A 22,708-nucleotide genomic window follows, 5' to 3' on the forward strand; every position below is an offset into this window, starting at 1 on the left:
AAAGGCTATGCCTCTTCCGGTTGAGGCCACGCCCCCTGCACAGGACTCCGGAGTACTGGTAAGTCCTTTAAGTTACTTTCACCCCTGGCTACAGCGTATGTCCATTGTCTAGCTTTTGCATCTTGGCCGTTTCCTCTGAATTCAGTTAATTGGTTGGCAGACCCCAGAAGGTTTTGCTAAGTAGTCAGACTTCTCTATCCGACCAAGCTTCTTTCTGATCAACTCTGGGTCATCCAATGGCTGCATGTCATCTCTTCAGGAGGCAGCCTTCTCTCTCCTTCTTTATAACCTGTTCTACCTTCCCTCCCTCCTCCCCGCTTCTTCTCAGAAGAGGGGATCTAGCAACCCCAGGGGCCCATTGTTTTTAGTAATTTAAAGTTTCAGTAACACTGAGATCACTTCTTCCTGACTGAAATATTTCAGATTGTGTTTTGGGGTTGGGGGAAGGTTTAGGGTTCTTTACATAGGTCAGCTAGTCCCAACTCTCAATATTTCATTTTACAATCATGTCTTTCTGACCAAGTGGTGGAGACAAAAACTGTGACACTGTGGTCATTTTGTCTGTAAATATATGTGACAAGGTTCCTCCTCTACCTCGGTGGGTCCTGCACTTATTGGTGGATTTGCTTGCCTCAGAGATTCACAGCAGCCCTCAGTTTGGCCATTCTTGCTAGTGGCTCAAACCTGCCGTCCACTCAGCTAACCTCATCACTGGCCAGCGTGGGGGAAACAGAGAACAATCCCCGCAGTCTCTATGTCCCACCTAGTGGGTCGGGGACAGGGCAGATCCCTTTCCAATTTAGACCTTCCCTTCTGGTGTTTCTCACAGACCAGGTCAACTCCTCCTGTGTTCGATAAGGAGTTGGGAGGATGGGGGGGACCCGGGTCCACCCGCTACACCGGGTTCCAGCCCAGGGCCCTGTGGATAGCAGCTGTCTGCAATGTTCCCTGTATCAGCTGTGTGACAGCTACAACTCCCTGGGCTACTTCCCCATGGCCTTCCCCCCAGCACCTTCTTTATCCTCACTGCAGGATCTTCCTCCGGAAGCCTGATCACACTTGAACTCTTCACTCGTCCCGCAGCACGCTTTCTCACTCCCTGTTCCTGGCGTGCCCCCCTACTAACTGATGGGAGGTCCTTTTTAAACTAGGTGTCTTGATTGGCCTGCCTGCCATAATTGAATCTAGAAAGTTCTTAATTGGCTCCAGGTGTCTTGATTAGCTTGCCTGCCTTAATTGGTTCTAGCAGGTTCCTGATTGCTCTAAGGCAGCCCCTGCTCTGGTCACTCAAGGAACAGAAAACTGTTCATCCAGTGGCCAATATATTTGCCTTCTACCAGACTCCTGTACCTCACTGGTCTGGGTCTGTCACATATAGGACCACTGTACTTTGATTTTACTATGCCTTCTTTGTGAAAAAATATTAGAATTCAGGTTCACACCTGAATCTGTGCTATAACTCAGCACAGTATGTCTTGAAAAGACTGAGATGCTAAACCAGTTACCCCTAAAAATAACTTCCATGGTTTAGAAAGGAAATGTTGGCAGATCTTTAACACTAGCGACTCTACTGGTTATCATATGCCAGTGGGCGGAGAGAAAAAATGTGTATGGCTCTGACAGTCTTTTGGTTGCATAGCAACAATGGAACTGTAGTGGTTAATATTATAATTTGTCAGAATACTTTACACCATGGGACTTGGCGGATATTCAGATGCATGTGGAAAAATTAACTGTTTACAGTTTTAGGGGTACTTAAATATAATAGTATATCTCTTTAGGGTTTGCAGTAGTTCTCCACAGATATTTAAAAATAAATAAAACCATAAATCTTTGTATTCTAAGACAGAGGCCTGGGAAATTTTAATAAGCCAATATTTTCACATGTTCATATCCCGAATGTGCTCCTGAAATGGCAGTTCCCATTTACCACTTTAAAACTGCTAGTTCTCTGAAGTTTAACTACCTCTCAGCAGGGGACTGAGTTGGGTGGAAAATTTTACAGTATTAAACCAATCTGTGTTTATTTCAGTCTGTTTCAGTGGTGGTGGTGGTGAGGGTCTGCAAACAGGTCTTTACGTTGTTATAGGGGTGTGATTTAAATTGTTTTTGTCATTAGTCTTAGTGTTGCAGTTTTGTTTAATATTACATTATTGTACCAGCCTACTAAATCTGTAATCGGTGTCAGATTTTAATCATACCTAATGTTTTGTCTTCAGTCAACCTCCTCTTGAAGATGAATAATGTGTTGTAGGAATGAAAAGGACACTGCAGTTTTTTAAATATAGTTTCCCGATTGATTTGTTTTTCCTGGTTTGTAAAATGCTTATAGGACTTAAAAAGTTACTGTGCAAATAGAAGAGGTCAGCCTGGCCGGAAAAATGCTGACTCTTCCTGAGTAGCTAGTGCTGGGGGAGCCGATATGGAAGCCTTTTAACCTTTGTCATCAGTGAGGTCAGCAAGACTATGCACAGTTCTAGGAATTATTTATCTGTTGCTGCAGTGTTGGGGGTGTGGTGGAGAGTGTGGATGTGCGCGCGCGCAGGGTGTGAGGGGAGCTTGCATACAAGTGGGATGTTGCCCTACACCAGCCACTATTTTTCAAATTAAATTTTAACACTGGATTGATGGATTTTCTTGCCAGATCTCTAGGAAACAATAGGAATGGTGGTGTTAAATTATGATAAATTCCTTGTGCACAGTACTTGCCCATCAAATAGTGAGTATATTTAAGAATCCTAGATTTTCTGATTCCTTGAAGGTTTGACCTTCAGCCTGCTGCATATATCTTTAGTGTGTATGTACAAAATTATCTGATTTCAATGCCTAATATGGATAGTAAGGCCCTTCTCTTTTACACAGCTGTATTCTTGTCATTTCAACTAATAGTTTTGCTACTGATCCAAAAATACAATTACATTTCAGTACTAATAACTCATTGGCCCACTCTGTGTCCCCCTCTTTCCCGTCCTCCTATCAACTCCAGAGGTAAATTAACAAAAAGAGATTCAAGCCTTAATGGACCACCATGGAAAATTCATGGGTGTTCGTGTACATAGGGTGGCCCGCAAAAGTGTGTGCTAGAATGTTTAAAAACTCTGGACTTTTCAAGAGATGGTAAAGGGAAATGAACTCTGCTCCCACGGAACACCTGTGTTACTGTTCTGGGATTCTCAAGGATCCTGCAATACCTACTTTTGTATGGCTAATGAAACGTCTTCCTGAACACACATTGAACAAGACAGATTCAACTATGCACTCAACTGATGTAAGATTGTGGTGGAGTTTGCCTTTGGAAAAATGAAAGTAAGGTGACCATTCATTGACTAATGTGACAAGTATCATATCTGTCTGCTGCATTTTGCATAAGAAAGTTAAGAGGAAGCTTTCCGTGAACGGTGGCATATGCGAGCTGTGCACAACCAAACAGACGTTGCTTGTTATCAGATACATACATGAAAATGGTTTGTTCAGGAAGAAGCAGCACAGCTTTTGTCAAGGGAAATCGTGCCTCACCAATCTATTAGAGGGGGTCAACAAGCATGTGGACAAGGGGGATCCAGTGGATATAGTGTACTGCAATTTTTCAGAAAGCCTTTGACAAGGTCCTTCACCAAAGGCTCTTAAGCAAAGTAAGCTGTCATGGGATAAGAGGGAAGGTCCTCTCATGGATTGGTAGCTGGTTAAAAGATAGGAAACAAAGGGTAGGAATAAAAGGTCAGTTTTCAGAATAGAGAGATGAATAGTGGTGTCCCCCAGGGGTCTGTACTGGGACCAGTCCTGTTCAACATATTCCTAAATGATCTGGAAAAACGGGTAAACAGTGAGATGGCAAAATTTGTAGATGATACAAAACTACTCAAGATGGTTAAGTCCAAAGCGTGAAGAGTTACAAAGGGATCTCACAAAACTGGGTGGCCGGGCAACAATGTGACTGATGTAATTCAGTGTTGATAAATGCAAAGTAATGCACATTGGAAAACATCATCCCCACTATAGTTCTCTGAAAGCATCCACTCAATGTGCAGCAGCAGTCAAAAAAGCAAACAAATGTGGGGAACCATTAAGAAAGGGATAGATAATAAGACAGAAAATATCATAATGCCTCTATATAAATCCATGATACATCCACATCTTGAATACTGCTTGCAGATATATTGGAATTGGAAAAGGTACAGAAAAGGGCAACAAAAATGATTGGGGTATGGAACAGCTTCCATATGAGGAGAGATTAATAAGACTGAGACTTTTCAGCTTGGAAAAGAGACTTCTAAGGGGGAATATGATACAGGTCTATAAAATCATGACTGGTGTGGAGAAAGTAAATAAGGAAGTGTTATTTACTCCTTCAGATAACACAAGAACTAGGGGTCATCCAATGAAATTAAGAGGCAGCAGGTTTAAAACAAACAAAAAGACAGTATTTCACACAATGCACAGTCAACCTGTGAAACTCTTTGGCAGAAGATGTTGTGAAGGCAAAGACTATAACAAGGTTCAAAAAAGAACTGGATAAATTCATGGAGGATAGGTCCATTAATGGCTATTAGCCAGGATGGACAGGGATAGTGTCCTTAGCCTCTGTTTGCCAGAAGCTGAGAATGAGTGAGTGGGGATGGATCACTTGATGATCACCTGTTCTGTTCATTCCCTCTGAAGCACCTGGTATTGGCCACTGTCGGAAGACAGGATACTGGGCTAGATGGACCATTCGTCTGACCCAGTGTGGCCGATCTTGTGCTATGTTTTTAAGTGGTGTGCTGCACAAATTAGAGGTGTTGTACATGCACACTTTGAACTGTTGGTGGGGTACTGAATCTGAGGCAGTAAAGGGAATGATACTGTAATTTTCAGTTTGTCACTGAATGTTGTGATGCTGGGTTTTTTATGTATTAAAATATCCTTTAGTAATTATACAGTTATCTTTGTATGGTGAGTAAGTTTATGGGGGACTGAATTATTGTGGTATTAGGCTTTTCAGAAGATGCATTTGTACTCTGGATAGTTTTACAGTGCCCTAACGCTCGTGGAGAGGGAGTTTATGCTGGATAGGATCTCTGATGTGCAGAATATACAAAGTCTTTGTTTTCAAGAATAAATGTTACACATACAAAGATAGCAGCAGAGGTGGTCATGGTTTGTGTTTTCCCATTCCGTCTGCCCTTTGAGGCGTGTACATAAATTTCGTGTGACGCCAGAAAGTAGAACATTGAATACTAAGGAAAAGTATGTACATAAATAACGCTGGTAAAATGATTGTATGCAGTGTTGTTGTAGTGTTGGTCCTAGGATATTAGAGAGATGAGGTGAGTGAGAACCAAATTCTGTTGGTGAGAGAGACAAGCTTCTGAGCTCACACAGAGCTCTTCTTCGGGTCACTGGTAAAATGATGATACGTAAATATCCTTTGAGAGTACAATAAATATACGCTGTTGCATCTAGTTTGATATTATACTTGGCAGAACTTTTTCATTTGGGCCAGGATTTCTGTTCTGGGATTAATTTTTCTTCCAGATCTGAACCTCAGTTGCACTACTGTAGTTGTGTGTTGGAGAGACAGCCAGCTCTCCATTTTCACTGTAACTTTTCAGATGGACAAAGAATGTATATGCGTCCTACATTATAAAATGAATTCCTTTGGTTTATGCTTTATGCTAATAGCCTGATTTAAGGGTGGAGAATCCACTCTAATGAAACTTGTCACTAAATAGTAGATTTACTTCTCCATTTAGAATCTTGGGTTCTTGAACAGTGCTTTAATATATTATAGGATACTTTCCCACTTTCTCCATCTCTTCGACGTTTTGCAGGCCTGTAAATCAAAGGGGTCAAATGTGCAATTGGTGCACCACTTCTGATTTGTAAATAAGACACATCATGTTGCCTGCACTAAATCAGGATTTTCCAGCCTTTTACAGTACCACCAGCAGCATTACATAGTGCACGTGGTTCTTCTGAACAGAATGCTTGGCCAGAGTATGCAACAGCTAGCTTCTGATTTCTGGGTACATTAAAAAGGCTTTCCAAGGACTTATTGAGATTTCATTCTACAACTCCAGTAATAAGAAGGCAGACTGAGTTGCTCCTCTCTTGACTGATGACAAAGAGCCCATTCTGTATATATATTTAATTGCTCCCATTAATTTTATGCTAGCAGCTTTTTGTTTTTAATTTTTACTGGTATTGCATGCTGTGGGTGTCATGTTGGCTGTTTGTTGTGTCTCAGTCCCTTCTGCAATCAGATATTTTTGCCGCTAACTGTGCAGATTCTGACTCATGAGATCTATCTCAATCAGTATTTCATTTATGCCATGTCCTTATTCTACATCAGTGCAACAAGGTGTTTTAGATATTCTGTGCTTGTTTATAATGCTGTCTCTTTTTCCTTCAGATAGTGTCTGCTTTAGTGGCTATAGAAGAAAATTTCTTTCTGTTCCAGATTGGCAGGATATACAGTCTGTACATCACTTTCAGGGATTGAAAATTACAATGATGATGAATCCTGGACTAGTGCCAAAAACAAGATTTCTAGATGGAAGTAATAAGAGGCCCAGTATTATTATAAGGTCTGATATATTGAGAAACATCAGAATTAGAAACAAATGAAAGTCTTCTTTTTAGCATCTTGCTTTATTTCACTTGAATTTTGAAATGATTTTCATGATTACTGTCATATAAACCAAAGCTTGGAGAATTCCATAATCTAAAAGCTGTGTGAAGCATTTTGTGAAACTCCACTGGTTAGATGGAGACCGTTAAAATCATATGGAGAAAAAAAGACTATTACTTAGGTGTTTCATTGGAGAGACTTTTCTTGCCCAGCAAACTTTTAAAGGCACTGATTTTGGACTGTCAGTCAGAAAATCCTTAATCCTTGTTCATTTCTCTTATGCATGGAAGAGAAGTTAGACTCTTCTATTGTGGTTTTCTTTTAAATTTCAGTTTTCTCTCCATCATGAGCACTATGTGTAGGGAATGACTACACCTGCGGTCTCTCTACATGTGTTATCTGCAGCCCTTTAGTTTTCCTTTCTGAAATGTAGACCGGGATTCTTTAGTACTGGGATTATAGGAAGGAAGGTGGACCTTAGCTTTGGTGTTTCAATTCATCAGGTTGATAAATCCTAACATACTCTTCAGCAAGGAGCTTTCTGAAGGTGGTTTCTAATGTCAGTAGATACACTGCAGCTGCAAAAGTTGTAAGCCGGGGGAGGGTGTTCTGAGTGTCACAGGAAGCCCTTTTGGTCAGTAGTTATACACAAAAAGAAATATAATGGTTATTTCTCTCATTTGGAGCAAGCATTTATATTATATCCCATATTGGGAGGAGATTTACACACCTTTTGGCAGGGGATAAGAAAGTGAGAGATACTTTCAGTTAGGCTTATCAGGAATAGAGGATGAAAAGAGGGCTTACTGCCTTTATTAGTCTGTAACTGCTACAAACGTGCAGTATTCATGTATTCTATGATTCTATAGAGTACATGAATACTGCATGTTTGTAGCAGTTACAGAGTTGGAAGGGAGCTCAGGAGGACATCTAGTATCCAACCACCTGCTCAAAGCAGGACCAATCCCCAACTAAATCATCCCAGCCAGGGCTTTGTCAAGCCTGACCTTAAAAACTTCTAAGGAAGGAGATTCCACCACCTCCCAAGGTAACGCATTCCAATGTTTCACCACCCTCCTAGTGAAAAAGTTTTTCCTAATATCCAACCTAAACCTCCCCCACTGCAACTTGAGACCATTACTCCTCGTTCTGTCATCCGCTACCACTGAGAACAGTCTAGAGCCATCCTCTTTGGAACCCCCTTTCAGGTAGTTGAAAGCAGCGATCAAATCCCCCCTCATTCTTCTCTTCCGTAGACTAAACAATCCCAGTTCCCTCAGCCTCTCCTTATAAGTCATGTGTTCCAGTCCCCTAATCATTTTTGTTGCCCTCCGCTGGATGCTTTCCAATTTTTCCACATCCTTCTTGTAGTGTGGGGCCCAAAACTGAACACAGTACTCCAGATGAGGCCTCACCAATGTCGAATAGAGGGGAATGATCACGTCCCTCGATCTGCTGGCAGTGCCCCTACGTATACATCCCAAAATGCCATTGGCCTTCTTGGCAACAAGGGCACACTGTTGACTCATATCCAGCTTCTCGTCCACTGTAACCCCTAGGTCCTTTTCTGCAGAACTGCTGCCTAGCTGTTCGGTCCCTAGTTTGTAGCTGTGCATGGGATTCTTCCGTCCTAAGTGCCGGACTCTGCACTTGTCCTTGTTGAACCTCATCAGATTTCTTTTGGCCCAATCCTCTCATTTGTCTAGGTCCCTCTGTATCCTATCCCTACCCTCCAGCATATCTACCACTCCTCCCAGTTTAGTGTCATCTGCAAACTTGCTGAGGGTGCAATCCACACCATCCTCTAGATCATTAATGAAGATATTGAACAAAACTGGCCCCAGGACCGACCCTTGGGGCACTCCACTTGATACCGGCTGCCAACTAGACATGGAGCCATTGATCACTACCCGTTGAGCCCAACAATCTAGCCAGCTTTCTATCCACCTTATCGTCCATTCATCCAGCCCATACTTCTTTAACTTACTGGCAAGAATACTGTGGGAGACCGTGTCAAAAGCCTTGCTAAAGTCAAGGAACATATAGACTATTTACATTCTCTTTCTCCCCATGCATGATGTAAGGCAGCTTGCTTGTGAGTAGGAGAGCTTTTCCAGTATGCCTTCCTTTTGCATTGTGGGTATAGTCTAAGCATTACTTATGCAATAGTTAACGGTTGTTTGGTTTATTGATATGTCTTGTATGGTTCTTTCCCCAAAAAAGATTATTTATGCAGAAAGTTATAATGCTGAAATATGTATGTTTGATATATTAGAATACTGTGTGATTTGATGCCTTAAGATGTCAGAGGTGAAAGTTTGCATTCTAGCATAGTTAATAATTTGTAACCAATTTATTTTCTCTACTCTGTCTCTTTAAAATGTTCAGTGAGTGACCTGAGGTTCTTTCTGTAGCTCATATTCTTGGTCCACAATAATAAGTAATTCCAAGAAAAGTGTTAGTCAAGAAAAATACATAATTAAGTATATAGTCTATTCATTTTATATAGTATTCATGCCTGAGGGCCTCTGAGCAATTAATTGAAATGTATGCATCTGTAGTTTTAAGAGAATTAATATGATTTCTGGCTAGTATTAGAATGATTATTATTAAAGTCAGCAGATGCTATACAGAGTGGAAGTTGAGAGAACATAGTGTTTAACTTAACTCCACACTGGTAGCTGAGAATAATGGCATTTTCTCCTATATTTATAATAAGGAGAGATCTTTCATAACTGTTGGCAAATATTGAATTTTTAATGTCTTCTTGTATGTGTCATTTATTGTCTGTAAACAAAACTGGGTGAAGTCAGAAAAATCAAACAGAAACAAATGTTGGGATTCTGAAAGGTCCCTAAGGACTCCAATGTCCAACTCTGAGTGGAGGCCTAACTACCTCAGTCTCCCTTGGCAAATCTGAGGCAAAGTTGGATCTTTCAAGGGAGATGGATGACAGTGATAAAGATTGTGTGCATGGTAAAATAGTCATCTAGTAAATTACTTTCTCTCAGTATTTTGGTACTTCGTGCTTCCAGACCTGCTTAGAATCTGCATGTGCTAGAGACTCATAAAAATGAATTATAATTACACTGAGTTTTATCAAACATCAAAAATTGAAGTTTATTGGTTTTTGTTTATCCATGTTAGTTTTCAGAGCATTATAATATTCTGTGTACCCTCCTCTATATATGAACTCTGTTTGCTTTTTTTTTAGGGAAATGTCTTTATTTGTAATCTTTTCTGTCAGGAATTTACTGAACAGTAATTGACACACGTGGTTTCAATGGGGATGACTCATGAGTCAGCGTTCACCAAATAAGGGCTCCGCAATCTGGCCCTAAACCTGTGTATAATGTGTAACTTTATTCTGAGATGTTAAAGTCAATTTGAATTCTTACCATTTTCCTATAGAAAAGGTGTAGAAATGTTTCAGGATTTAGCTACTGTAGGACCCTTTACTATTACATAGCTTGAATACAGTATTAGAAATCCACTACCATTTCACTTATTTATACCATCAAATTCTCAGAACTTAAGTGGATGTTATACAAAAAAAAAAAAACTCAACAAAACCATTACAATTTTTTTCCATGTAATCTATGTTAAAACCAAGCATTATCTTCTATGTTATCATGGGAAAGTCTATAAAACTGCAGGAACATGAAAGAGCAGTTAAAATTTAAGCCAAACTGGTGAATGTGTCTGTCAGTCAGTGTTCGAGTTAGAAACCTAGTAAGAATTACTGAACCTTTAGCAGGGCAACATATTTAGTCGACAGACCTTATAATATGTTGCCATTTAAATGTTTAGTTGTCTTTAACTGTTCTGAACAAATATCTTCTGCTTTCAACAACTTTTCTCAGAAGTACCTCGTTAATATTAGGTATACTTACTTGCTATTCCCTTTCTCCTTTGCAGTTTCCCATTTTGTTTCCTGAGCTTCTCAATGTATGCCATTCTGTTAAGGGCACACAGGAGCCTAGAAGAAGCTTGAAATATGAGAGCAGTAAGGGAAGAAAAAACACATGCAATATAATTCACCCAAGTATATAGAGAATTACTCCTGAGGGTGTTCTGCACCAAAAAGATTAAAAATTCTGAGCACAGTATTTTAAATTCTGCAAAATCCTGCAAGTTTTATTTGTCAATAAGTAAATGCAGAGGCCTCAGCACAGCAGTGGGGAGCGCAGGCCACTGGCAGCACAAATGTGGGAGATCACCTTTCAGCACCCCCGGCCCCGGGAAATGGACTCAGTGGTGAGGCTGCACTTGACCCTGACACAGCACAAGGCCTGGGACTGGCCGAGAAACACCCTGGGGCCCTGCCCTTCTGCGCCAGGTGCACCAGTTGTAGGGCAAGCAGCCTCAACTAGGCAGGATCCAAGTGTGAAGGGGCTTAGTGTGGGGGGAGGGCGGCGGGGATCCAGGTGTGGGTTGAGAGGATTCTGTGTGGGACAGTGTGGGTGCGGGCAGCTCAGTGGGGGGGGATCTATTTGTGGGGGGAATTTGGATGCACAGAGGCTTGTTGGGGGGGGGGGGGGTTCCAGGTGCAGGAGCAATAGGACTATGCAAGGGCTTCCAGGTGAAGGTGGTTGGGGCTCAGTGGGAGGGGTCTGGGTGTGGGGGTCTCAGCGGGGGAATATAGAGGCTGGGGGAGTGGGGTTTGTTGGGATGGGGGTCTGGATGCAACTAGTTGGGGGTCAGTGGTGTGGGGGTCTGGATGTGGGGACTCGGGGGTGTTCAGGGGGTGGGGGTTTGAGTGCAGGGAGCTCAGTGGGGGGTGGTCTTCGTGCAGGAGTGGGCAGTCTGGAGGCAGGGGGTCTGGGTGCAGGGGGCTCCAGATGCAGGTTGAGGTTGTGGGGTAGGGTTCGGGTATGGAGTGCTAGGGGGGTTCTGGGTGTATGGGGTGAGGTTTGGCAGGAGTGTCTGGGTATGGGAGGTCCAGATGCTTGGGGCTGGGGGAGATGGAGGAGCAACTCCCCGTACAGTGACCCCTCCACCCGCAGCTGAGGAGTGATGGGGGCAGGAATCAGGGTAGGATACTGAGCTTCCTATAGCTGAGGGAGGTTTCTGGGAGTGGGTCTGACACAGCCCCAGCCACTCCTTGCGGGGAAAGAGGGAAGTCCCATACTCTCCTGCCTCCGGCCCAGCCGGGACTAGCAGCTGATCTTGGCTCAGGGTAGGAGCCACTGGCTGGAGTGTCCCCAGCCCCACAGTGCTTTACCTTTCTGTCAGCTGCTCCGGGTTCCTGAAACGATGTACCTGTGCTACTAGGGAGTGGTGTGTGATTGTTCTTGCAGCTTTCCTTTGCTTCTCTGTCAGAAAGTCATTTTTCTGTGGGGAAGCAAAGAAATATGTGGGGTACGTGAATTCTGCACATGCTCAGTGGCGCAGATTTCCCCCAGGAGTAAAGAACGTACCATTTAGCCTTACTGAATGGAAAACAACACTATCTGCTTCATCACAAATAGGCTCCAACTTACCGGTGTTTAGCTGACCATTTTCTGTGATACTTTTCTGGCTGTACGTGGGTGCATTTTGAAATCAACTTATATCAACTATATATTCTTGAAAAAGGTTAGGGTCCTGTAAAATGAAAAATCACTCAGTCATGTAGTTCAAAAAAGTGCTTATTTGACACATGCTTAATATTTGTAAGTTAATGCACACACTAGAAATACAATGCTTTCTAGACTTGTCTCTTTAACTGAGAACTGCTTGCTAAAAAAGGAAAATATTAGAGTACCTCAGGGGTTCTGAGTATTGATTCACAAATAAGTTTGCCAGAAAGAAATTATAGGCATGTGAAAGAAATGGCATATATAGAATGGTTTTGTTCATTTCTCCAGCCCTAACACTTTCTCTCTATTTGCTGTGGAAACTTTATTATCAAAGATTATTTTTGTTTTTCTGTCAGGGAGGTTTGTTTAGAGTATTGTGATGCAAAAGATCTCCTCCTACTGAATCCCATGACATTTTTACTACTGGGCTATCACGTAAATATCCGTGGAACTACATGGTGTGCTGGTAAGATTGCCATATACTGTAGTTATAGCTCCATTGTGCTTGCTCTTAATACAACTGCAACGATCCTCATGAACTCTACATAGTCTTGTGCAGAAAATGGTGCAAGGTGATCGACAGTCACTGTGCACTGATTACATAAGTGTTTGTTTTATTTTAACATGCAATATGAGAACATGATTAGATTTATATAGCAAACACCGAGCAGAAAAACAACTGAGCTAGCAGAAGTGGGGAGAAAAGTAAGAAGAGTACTTTGTACTTGTAAACTCCTTTTGAAAGAACTACCATAAAGGTGGTGATATCATTTTACAGCTGGTCAAATGCAGGAAAAGGGAGGAGAATTGACTTGCCCAAGGTTACAGAGCTAGTGAGTGGTGGCAGAGAACAGAACCCAGAAGTCTTATTTCAGCCCCCAAGAACGTGAAGCTACAAAGATGATATTATAGTAACTGAAACACATGGTTAGCCAGGTTAAGAGGAAATACCCTGGGCTTGTTTGAAATTGCTGTATAAGTGTCTGACATAGGACAGGAGAAGAACATTCCATATTACTAAATTTGAAAAATTAATACATTCTTCATGACTGTAGACTTACCCACAGTGTGGGCTGAAGGTGTAACAACTCATGACCTTAATCTACTGCATACAGCAAGGAAAGTAATTGCTATCATAATGTTGTTGGATAGGCTGTGGAAACACTTGAACAAAGTGGAGCAGGAAGTTGTTCGGTTTCGTACTACCTGTGTGCTGAGCTGTGTGTGTTTACTGGAGACTAAAAACAGACATTTCACTCGGTATCTAGGAATGGTGCACTGAAATAGTTGAAAATTTAGAGCAACTGTACAACCTTTTTCAAACTCCTATCACGAGGTAAAAGTGATTGTATCTTCATATTACTTTGTTCAGCATTATCGCAGACCACTTCACAGGTCACAGTTTATGAAATTGAGACACTGATGCATGTGAGCATGAAGTCCTAAGGACCTGGGCTATGCAGGTCTTGCTGCTGTTCTTGCGATGATGTTGATATTAATGTAAACAGATGTGGCTGGCTGAAGTAAAGCTCTGAAGCTGGCTCAGCAATGACCGCCCCCCCCCACCCCCCCCTAAGGTTAGATGGGAGTGACAGAGAGTTTGTTGTGACTAGGAATAAAGAAAAGGCAAACTATTTGCCTGTGGAAGTCTAGGAAGAGATTGATGGCTTTGGTGGAAAGTGTCTGACAAATTATGGAAACCTTGTTTGGTAGGAGTTATGGGATATTAGAATGTGGTATGACACTAGTTTGTAGATGCTGCGGCTTTATGGCGAGAGAGCTGATTGTTAACATGTCTGAGTGATTTGGGGGTGTTCTGTGCAAGGGCAGCAGCTGTAGGGAAACCAACTTCAATATGGAAGTAGAGAGAGTGGTTATTGTGCAGCCTCATATTTGTGGAGCGAAAACAGTCCTATGTAATATGTAGGTGGGGGATTCTCCTCAGCAGAGGAAAAACAGACCAATATAGAACCAAATCCATGCTCCCTCCACAAAATAGAAAATAGCAGACAGCAGGTGAATGCTTGGGTGAAGAAACAGAAGATTAGAAGATGAAGTACGACAGTGGCATTTATCTGAAGAAATCTGAATGCTGTGGAGTGGAGATTCCTAAACTGAAGGCCATGGAACATTTGCTGGTAGTCTTTAGAGAGCCAGCTGGTCACATGCTGCTCGCTCTCCCCTTCTTATTTCTGGCTGCTAAATTGTGTGCAGATAGATCAAAGTATGTAGGAATTTTTTGTAGCAGGGGAATTAAGCAACCTCAATCAGCAGGCTCATGAGAGGAGGGGAAGTGTCCGTAATGCAGTGTAAGGTGAGGCTCACATTCTGGGAAAAGTATGGGAAGCCCTGTCCTAATGTCCGGTGAATCGTTCTCTCAAGAGTTTAATAACGGGTTGGAACTAAGAGCTGGGGACAGTGCTGACCTGCTCTGAACTAGCTGCCGTCGGGTTTTTGATTAGAATTGTTAACAGCTGGGTTTTTTAAATAAATAAGACCTACATAAATAAGATACATTCCTCTGGGTGTCCCATTTTGTCTAGTCTCATCTCTGTCTGGTTCTTTGATCTAAATTCCCAGGGGGGAGAGTTTTTTTTATTTGTCTTATACAGTACTAAGCACACTGTCAGTGCCAAGCAAATAACAAATAACTTACTGTCCTCTGTTTAGTGCAGCTGCTCTCCATTTCCCTGCCCGTTTTGCATTTTAGCAGTTTGTATATTCTGTGGAAGGAGAAAGATAGCTAAGTCGAGCATGAAATAGTATGCTTCCCACTCAGCAACTCACTTTTGCTTAGCTTGTCCATTGTTTCCCCCATACTGATATCTTCCATTCTGTGTGTTATGACCTGACTCCATACCCCACCCTTCTTTGGGACATGGGGCTTACCCACACGAAATGCTGAAATCGGTGTCTGAGACTCCCCATCCCCACCAGTCACTTATACACGTGCCACTAGAGCTCTCCAGGCTTCTGCTTTAACCCCTTTAAAGACAATGTAGCAGGACCGCAAACAGCACAGGCTTAACAAAGGAATTTTTTTAGCCACAGAAACTTTATTCTTAAAGCACTGAGAGTTACAGATCTATGAAAATAAAAGTATTGAGATGTACCCTCCCCTTGCACACTTGGATGACCCTCTGCAGATTTTTAACACCAAACTGCTTGCCCATGGAAGGATAGCGATCTGGAGTTACAAGGCTCCAGAAAGTGATTGTCACCCATCTCTCAGTTGTCCAAGCAGCTCCCGTTTGTGTCTGCACTGCAAAACGGGGGTGAGCTTGGCACACTACTCCAGGAATGTGCCTTTCCACATCTGAATGTTCTGCAGTCACCGCTGGTGATCCCTGATTTGCATCATGATCTGGTCCCGCCATTTGCTGCTTTTTTTTCGTCGACCCAGAATCACCACTCAGCTGTGCACAGCTAGTCAGTAAACACATGAAGAAGCTGCTCAGTTTCATTCACAGTCTGTATCATCCCCCAGCCTCTGTATTCCCAGTGCATGACTGGCCACCGTGGTGGTAGTTGTGGCTCTGCAAACACGCAGGAGTCAGATGCCTTGTCCTCAAAATAGACCAGAGAGCTCCACTGATCTGTGTGGCATCCATGTCTTTTGGGATCAGATGGCAGAGAGAGTAAAACTAGTGCAGAAAGAGTAGGCTATGGGATGGAGCAGAGAGAATTGAGAGAGTCTGGGGTCAAATTCTCACAATCCCTCACAAGAGTGGTTGTATCCCGCAGTACACTGCAGAAATTTCCCACAAGGTTGTGAGACAGCTGATGGTTCTGGTGTACACTGGCGCAACACATCTTGTGTTGATACAGCCTGGTGCTGTGAGGACATACAGCACTAGCAAAGGCAGCCAAATGTGGACACGCTCTGCCAAAGTAGCTGTGTTGGCAGCAATATACCAGCAGAACTTTTGCTGGTAAAATTTTCCAGTATAGACAAGTCCTAACAGGCAGAAAATCATACAGGTATCCTCCTCAAGGATTATATACTGAAGCAAATGGCATGAAACTGAACACTACCCTAGATAGAAAATGTGGTTGTTTGTTGGTCGTTTGGGATAATGAGTGCAAGAAGGAGCCAACATGTCTGTACATGATACGTAATTTCTGGCTTCAGTGGATGACTCAGTGCCACTGGGAAACAGAAGGCACCAGAGTGCTTTACTTTGGAGTAGGATGTTATAGCTGTGATTTTACATCTGTCTGCTGCAAATTCAGGATATCAGCAACATCAGATATGACCCATTTCTCTTCCCCCTCCCCCCAAAAGAGGATTGATTCCTTCATATTTGTCACTTATATCTATTAGTAATACAACCTGCTAGCTTCACTAGACAGTTATTTGAAAATGAAAGGTGAGAGATACAATGCAGAAAGCCAAGGTTATTCAGTTATGTCTATTACTACCCTTTGAGTTCATTCCATTGTAGCTATGCTTTAATCTGATTTGCTTTTTATCAAACACCTTCTAATATCTGGTGTTATGCAACTACTACTACTGGGGAAGTGTTCCACCCTTAAATCTGTTGGGGGAATTCTCAGCTGCCTAGATTATATCCCCATTATGTCGCTCGGGTGGTGCAAAGGGACAAAGCTGGAGCTGAGAATCTAGCCTAGTGTATTTATCAAACGCACAGTTTGCTGAATAATGAGGAGTTGTGACTGCCATATGACTGAACAAATGATAGGCACAGTTGAGGTTAAGATTCTGATTCCCGCCTCCACCTTGGAGAAAATGTTTGTTTGTGTTTGCTTGTTTTTACCATCCAAGAAAAAGAGATGGGAGGCAGTGAAGTAGGAAGCTTCAGTTATGAATGTGTCTGCTTTTTCCATCCCAAATATTGTTTTATTACCTTGGGGTTTTTTTTGTTTTGTTTTGTTTTTTTTACAGCATTACCAAATACATAGTCCTAGCAAATTGAGGAAATGTAAAAACAAAGCAAATATTTAAATGTGCTAAATCAGTGTTGTGACTTCAGCTGAAAAATAACCAGGATATCTGGTAGTTTTATACAAATGTTTATAGGAACTCAGAGAAGTGCTTACATTCATTTTCAGTAAGACTTTTTTTACGCTCCTTCTGCTTTCCATAAAACACCATTCAGAGTACCTCACAAAACTAACTTTAAGGTGGGTACCTGCAGCAAGCCAATCAAATGTTAAAAGAATCCTTTGGTGTCATTTAGTATCCAGAATAACATTCAGTTTATACTGTATAGCTTATATAGTCTTGGGCAAGTTACTTCACCTCCCTGTGCCTTAGTTTTCCACATCCAAAAATGGGGATAATTATACTTTTTTATAAAGCGCTTTGAGAACTATGGATGAAAAATGTTTTATAAGAGATTATTATTTATTATTTACTACAAGCACAAACTGTTAAAATACATTATTAAGGTTGCAAAGTCAGGCTCTCAGGAGTTAGGAAATGCCAGAGTTAAGGTTGCCCGTGCAACCATAATTCAGCCCTCTTGTGTGCATGCATTGTGCTTTATGATAGTCTTTAATTGCATGATCACATACTATTTTTCCTGCCTTATTCAGTGCACTGGATGGACGGTGCTTGCTTAATGAGCAGCTAGTCAATATTCTGATTGTTCAATGTGTGACCCTAGGTCTTAGTTACTGCGCGCTATTCAAACCCTGTTCAGAACACAGAATTATTCATTTCCTCACGGGCTTTGCTATGAGGCTCAGCACTAGAATATCTGAATGCTTCCCCAAACACTGATGAATTTGTTTTCACAACATTCCTGAGACAGACACACAGCATGAAAAACTGCAGCCTGAAGGGTTAAAGTTTGGCAAACTTATAAGGAACTGAAAACAGAGCCATATAAAGGGAATTTTCAGGCAACCTTAATAATGGGTGGGGCCGCCAGCCCTGCCTGTTGTTATATTGCATTCATTACATAGCACAGCTTCCAAGGATGTCCATGAGAATCTTCTGCCACAAAAAGGGCACAAACCAATTTCTGTGCACGGCTCTGAGTGTATGGCTCACACGCAAGTGCATCTTGGGATGTGTTGATTTTTACAGTTTTTATTACGGCCATTGGCTAGTTCTGTATTGATTTCTGTAATGCAAACATGAGACGTGTGGACGTTATTCTTTTAATGAGAGTGATCCAAAGGCTCACAGTTGGGTTTGCATTTCTACTGCTGCTTTTCTCTTCATGGCAACTGTGTTCTTGACTGTTCTGCAAACAGTTATAAAACTCCTTTCCCCTCTTGTCTAATTACTTATACATAGTACATTTTAAAATTTTCTGCGGGGACAGTTGACTACGCTACAACTCCTATAGAAGTGAACCAGTGTGCCATTCATCTTCGTAAAAGTTTTGTCCTATAAAACTGTTTTCCCTGCCTTTGTCAATGCACTGTACTATTTTTATATTGGTATTTGCTGAGCATGCTCAAAAAGTAATCCGCATGCTTATTGGTTTTTTGTTCAGCAGCTAATTGTCCAAGTGACAGAATTCAATTGTCTGGGTATTGATAGTGGCAGGGAGAGCCTTTCACTTCTACTTGCTGGTTCAAATCCTACACAGACTTTTGGTAACTGACAATCATAACCATCATCTGGCTTTTGGTTGGCCCGTGTGAAATGAGTTAGGTGGCCTTAATCCAGCTCCTACCGGAGAAGTGTCCACAACGCCACCGCCACCCCCAGAACACTCAGTGTTAGGTGCTGATTGGCAACTTTGGCAGTCCCTTGAGAGAGGTCAAGTACTAAATGGTCACGGAGACTGAATTATCCTTCTACTCCTAAGATAGCCCCTCCACATCGCCTGGTGTCATCTCAGTGAAGCGATGGCAAGAAACTGTTCCTGCTGCTCGCTGTGCTCACAGTTCTGTGGCTAGATAGAGCTTGGGGCTCCAGAGCTGTCACTCGACACCTTTCACTGACTTGGTAGTATGCTGCTGAATAATTTCTCACTCTAAGGAGCATCCATATCACTTTCCTCCTAAGGCACCTGCTCCCCTCCCTCACTTTAACAAGACAAAACACTCATCTATGCTTTAGGGCACTTTCTGCACTGATGGAGGGAGAAACAAGATGAGTCTCTAAGTCTCTTGTTTCTAATTTCTGTGATCAAGTGTTGTAGGAACAATAAATGACACACATGACTAAGAAACGGTATTCTCACTACTTTTATGGCTTCAAATTGAGAATTAACCACATGTGACATTCTCTTCCAGTGCACTTGGAGGTTAGACATAATGTCACAATGCAGATGTAAATGTCAGTGTGTAATGACTTCTGACACTGTGAGTTGGTGCAGAAATGAGAAGAAGAAAAAGTGGTTGAAATGACTTGTTGAGGATCACTTGGAAATGTCATTTTACATCAGACTCTATTGCTATGTTTCACACAGTTACAAATGACACTTCAAAAGAAAATGACAGTTTGTTTTTAATGACATATGGAACTAGAGTATAAAGGCTGAAGAAAACTCACTGCTGTGTGATGCTGTGTACTGTTCATTTTCTCTCCCTCAGAGGATTGTTAGCTTTAAATGTTCTTGTGGGTTTATAACAAAAAAGTTAAACGTTAATAAAATAGCAATCCAATGTTTAAAAGGAACACTGGCAAGTAAATTAGACTCCAAATATAACCTATTTAAATAGTTATGATCATATGGAGCGAAGGCTATGGATTCAGAATATATTCCAAAAAATGTAGTCTGTAAAAACAATAGGTTCTATTGGGGACTTGCACTGCAAGCTTTCTGCTTCCTTCTTTGACTTTGTGCAGCAGTTAATTAACAAACATCAGTTTCTAAGCTATGCACATTCCTACTGACCCAATCATGATGCTACTGCACAAACAAGGAGGTGGATCAAATGGAGCTCCATCAAATGATTCTGCAGCATTGTAAACAAAAGTGAGGAAGTAGTGAGCAAGAGAGGAATGTTTGCCAAACAGGTGCAATTGTCTGGCAAGATAATTTTATTTCGAGGAGCTTCCATAATACTTCCATACTGCCAAAATACTCCTATAGAAGAAGCTAGAAGTGAGGATAAACTACACAATTTCTGTTATTCCCTCAGTAGAGTTATGTGTGTTTACATGATGCCCTCCAAAAATTACTTGGTAACTATTGTTAAATAGAAGAGGGATTAACTGTAGCCATCTGTCTTTAAGTTAATGAAAAAAAATAATCATTTCCTGCTTCAGGCCCTAATGATTTGCCCATGAAAATAAAGCATCTCTTTTATAAAGACCCTACTAGCCTTTGTGTGTTTATAGATTGAAGACATTTTACTAGTTAAACTGTGTTTCTGTGCATAAGTTTACTCTTGTTCAGCTTTAGACTTACGGATTTGAAAGCTATTGCCATAAATTAACTCAGTAAATTGTTTAACCAAACTGTTAAAGGAATCATGTTAAACTTCTATTATATTGTGTTGCAGGATCAACTGAGGCAGTGCTTTGCCAGACAACCCCCAGAGGCCAAGGATACAGACACACTTGTGCAAGAGGCTGACAGTCAATATGGTACCTGGAGTGAGCAGCGCCACAGTGGGGACAGGTAGGACTGAGGAAGCCTGACCGTGTTGTCCCCAGTGGTTTGGCTGGGTATTGCATGTTGTATTTTCCTTTTTGATATGTTTTCTCTAGCTTGCAATGCAGTAGATTGTTTGAGGATATGCCTCAAGTAGCCATACCTGTGCTAGCTCTGATTGGCACACTAAAGATGAGATGGCACACTAAAAATAAAAGTATAGCCACAGTAGGAAAGACTAACCATCTGAGTGCCTACCCATGGTCTCACATGGGATCGTACTTGGTGGCTGGTCCATCCTGCTGTTCATGCCACTGCAGATATGCTTCTGCTTTTAGAAGTGATTGAGCTAGCATGGGAATATCTACTTGAGCTGGAAATTACACTTTGTAGCTCCAGTGTAGACATTTCCTGAGAGATTTTGAGGAATCCAATTACTTTTTTTCCTTAAAATGTGAACAGTCACTGTAAAAATAACATTATGAAGTTCCGTGTTTGTGTCTGAATGTATCTATCAAATGTGCTTGGTTTATAAGTGGGAAAACCTCTTTTTAAAAACTATCACAGCAAGCTGCAGCTGGGGTCAGAAATATGAGCTGTGTTCCTTCTGGCTCATGCAGGATCACCAGTTATATAATTAATGAATAGTAAAGATCCCGCCACTGGAACTCAATTAACAATTCTGTTCGAGTATGAGCCAGAATAGAATCTAGTTTACACTCTTTGGTGACTGCAGAAGGAAAAAGTAAAAATATGGCCTCATTTAGTAGAGGCTGTTATGATTGAATTCATGTAGGGAGCGGGTCTGTTGAACAATATAGTGCCATTTTTATGTACTTGCTTTTCAGACCAAAACCAGACTTCAGTGTTGCAAATTAGATGAGTGAGGACCTACTTGTGTGGTGCTCGTGCTTCTGTCACAGATTTTGGGGAGATTTCGTGTACCATGAAATATATCCATAGATTTCATAGTGTTTAATGCCAGAAGGGGAATCATTATATCATATAGTCTGACCTCCTGTATGTCACAGGCCATTAAACTTTGCCCAGATATGCCTATAACTGAGCCCAGTTACAAACATTTTGGTCCTCAGGAGACCAAACTGTTGTGTGCCACACACACAGGACAGGAAAGGTTGAGATGCCCCAATGCCCATGGGCCCTGCAGTGGCAGGGAATTGATTAATGAGATATGTAACACCTCCAGTTTGACCAGCAGCAAATTCCTTCCCACCTGCAAAGATGATACACAAACTGGGGGAGTGATAAATACTGAAGAGGACAGATCACTGCTTCAGAGCAAACTGGATCACTTGGTAAACTGGGCACAAGCAAACAATATTGGTTTTAATATGGCTAAATGTAAATGTATATATGATAGGCCATACTGTGTGATGGAGGACTCTACCCAAGGAGACAGTGATACTTAAAAAGATCAGGAGCTAATCAGTTGAAATGAACTCCCAACGTGACTCTGGCCGAAAGAACGAATGCGATCTGGGATGTATAAGCCGGGGAATCTCAAGTAGTAGAGAAGTTATTTTACTTCTATATTTGAATCTGGTATGACTGCTGCTGGAATATTGTGTCCAGTTCTGGCGTCCACAATTCAAGATGGACGTTGATAAATTGGGCAGGGTTCAGAGAAGAGCCACAAGAATGATTAAAGAATTAGAAAACCTGTCTTACAGTGATAGATTCAAAGAGCTCAATCTATTTAGCTTAACAAAGAGATGGTTAAGTAGTGACTTGATCATAGTCTATAAGTGTCTGTAAGGGGAACAAATGTTTAATAATGAGCTCTTTAATCTAGCAGAGAAAGACTTAACACAATCCAATGGCTGGAAGTTGCACCTATACAAATTCAGACTGGAAATAAGGCGCAAATTTTTATACCAGTGAGAGTAATTAACCATTGGTACAATTTACTAAGAATTGTGGTGGATTCTCCATCACTGACCATTTTAAAATGAAGATTGGATGTTTTTTTTTTAAAAGATCTGCTCTAGAAA

General features: G+C 41.6%; 1 protein-coding gene across 11 annotated transcripts in view; it reads left to right on the forward strand.

Annotated features, from left to right (window-relative positions):
- KIAA1671 (KIAA1671 ortholog) overlaps positions 1-22,708 on the forward strand; it is a 152,139-nt gene that overhangs the window by 100,567 nt on the left and 28,864 nt on the right. For 9 of the 11 annotated variants that reach the window (XM_037878429.2, XM_043529243.1, XM_037878430.2 and 6 more), the window contains one exon: positions 20,605-20,723. In XM_037878429.2, coding sequence (XP_037734357.1) covers positions 20,605-20,723 — 119 coding nt within the window. Of the gene's footprint in view, positions 1-2,541; positions 2,720-3,285; positions 3,307-20,604; positions 20,724-22,708 lie in introns of those variants that run through there. The other 2 variants (XM_037878437.2, XM_037878438.2) reach the window with 2 other exon arrangements.

The sequence above is a fragment of the Chelonia mydas genome, chromosome 15 (genome assembly GCF_015237465.2).
Source record: "Chelonia mydas isolate rCheMyd1 chromosome 15, rCheMyd1.pri.v2, whole genome shotgun sequence".
NCBI lineage: Eukaryota > Metazoa > Chordata > Testudines > Cheloniidae > Chelonia > Chelonia mydas.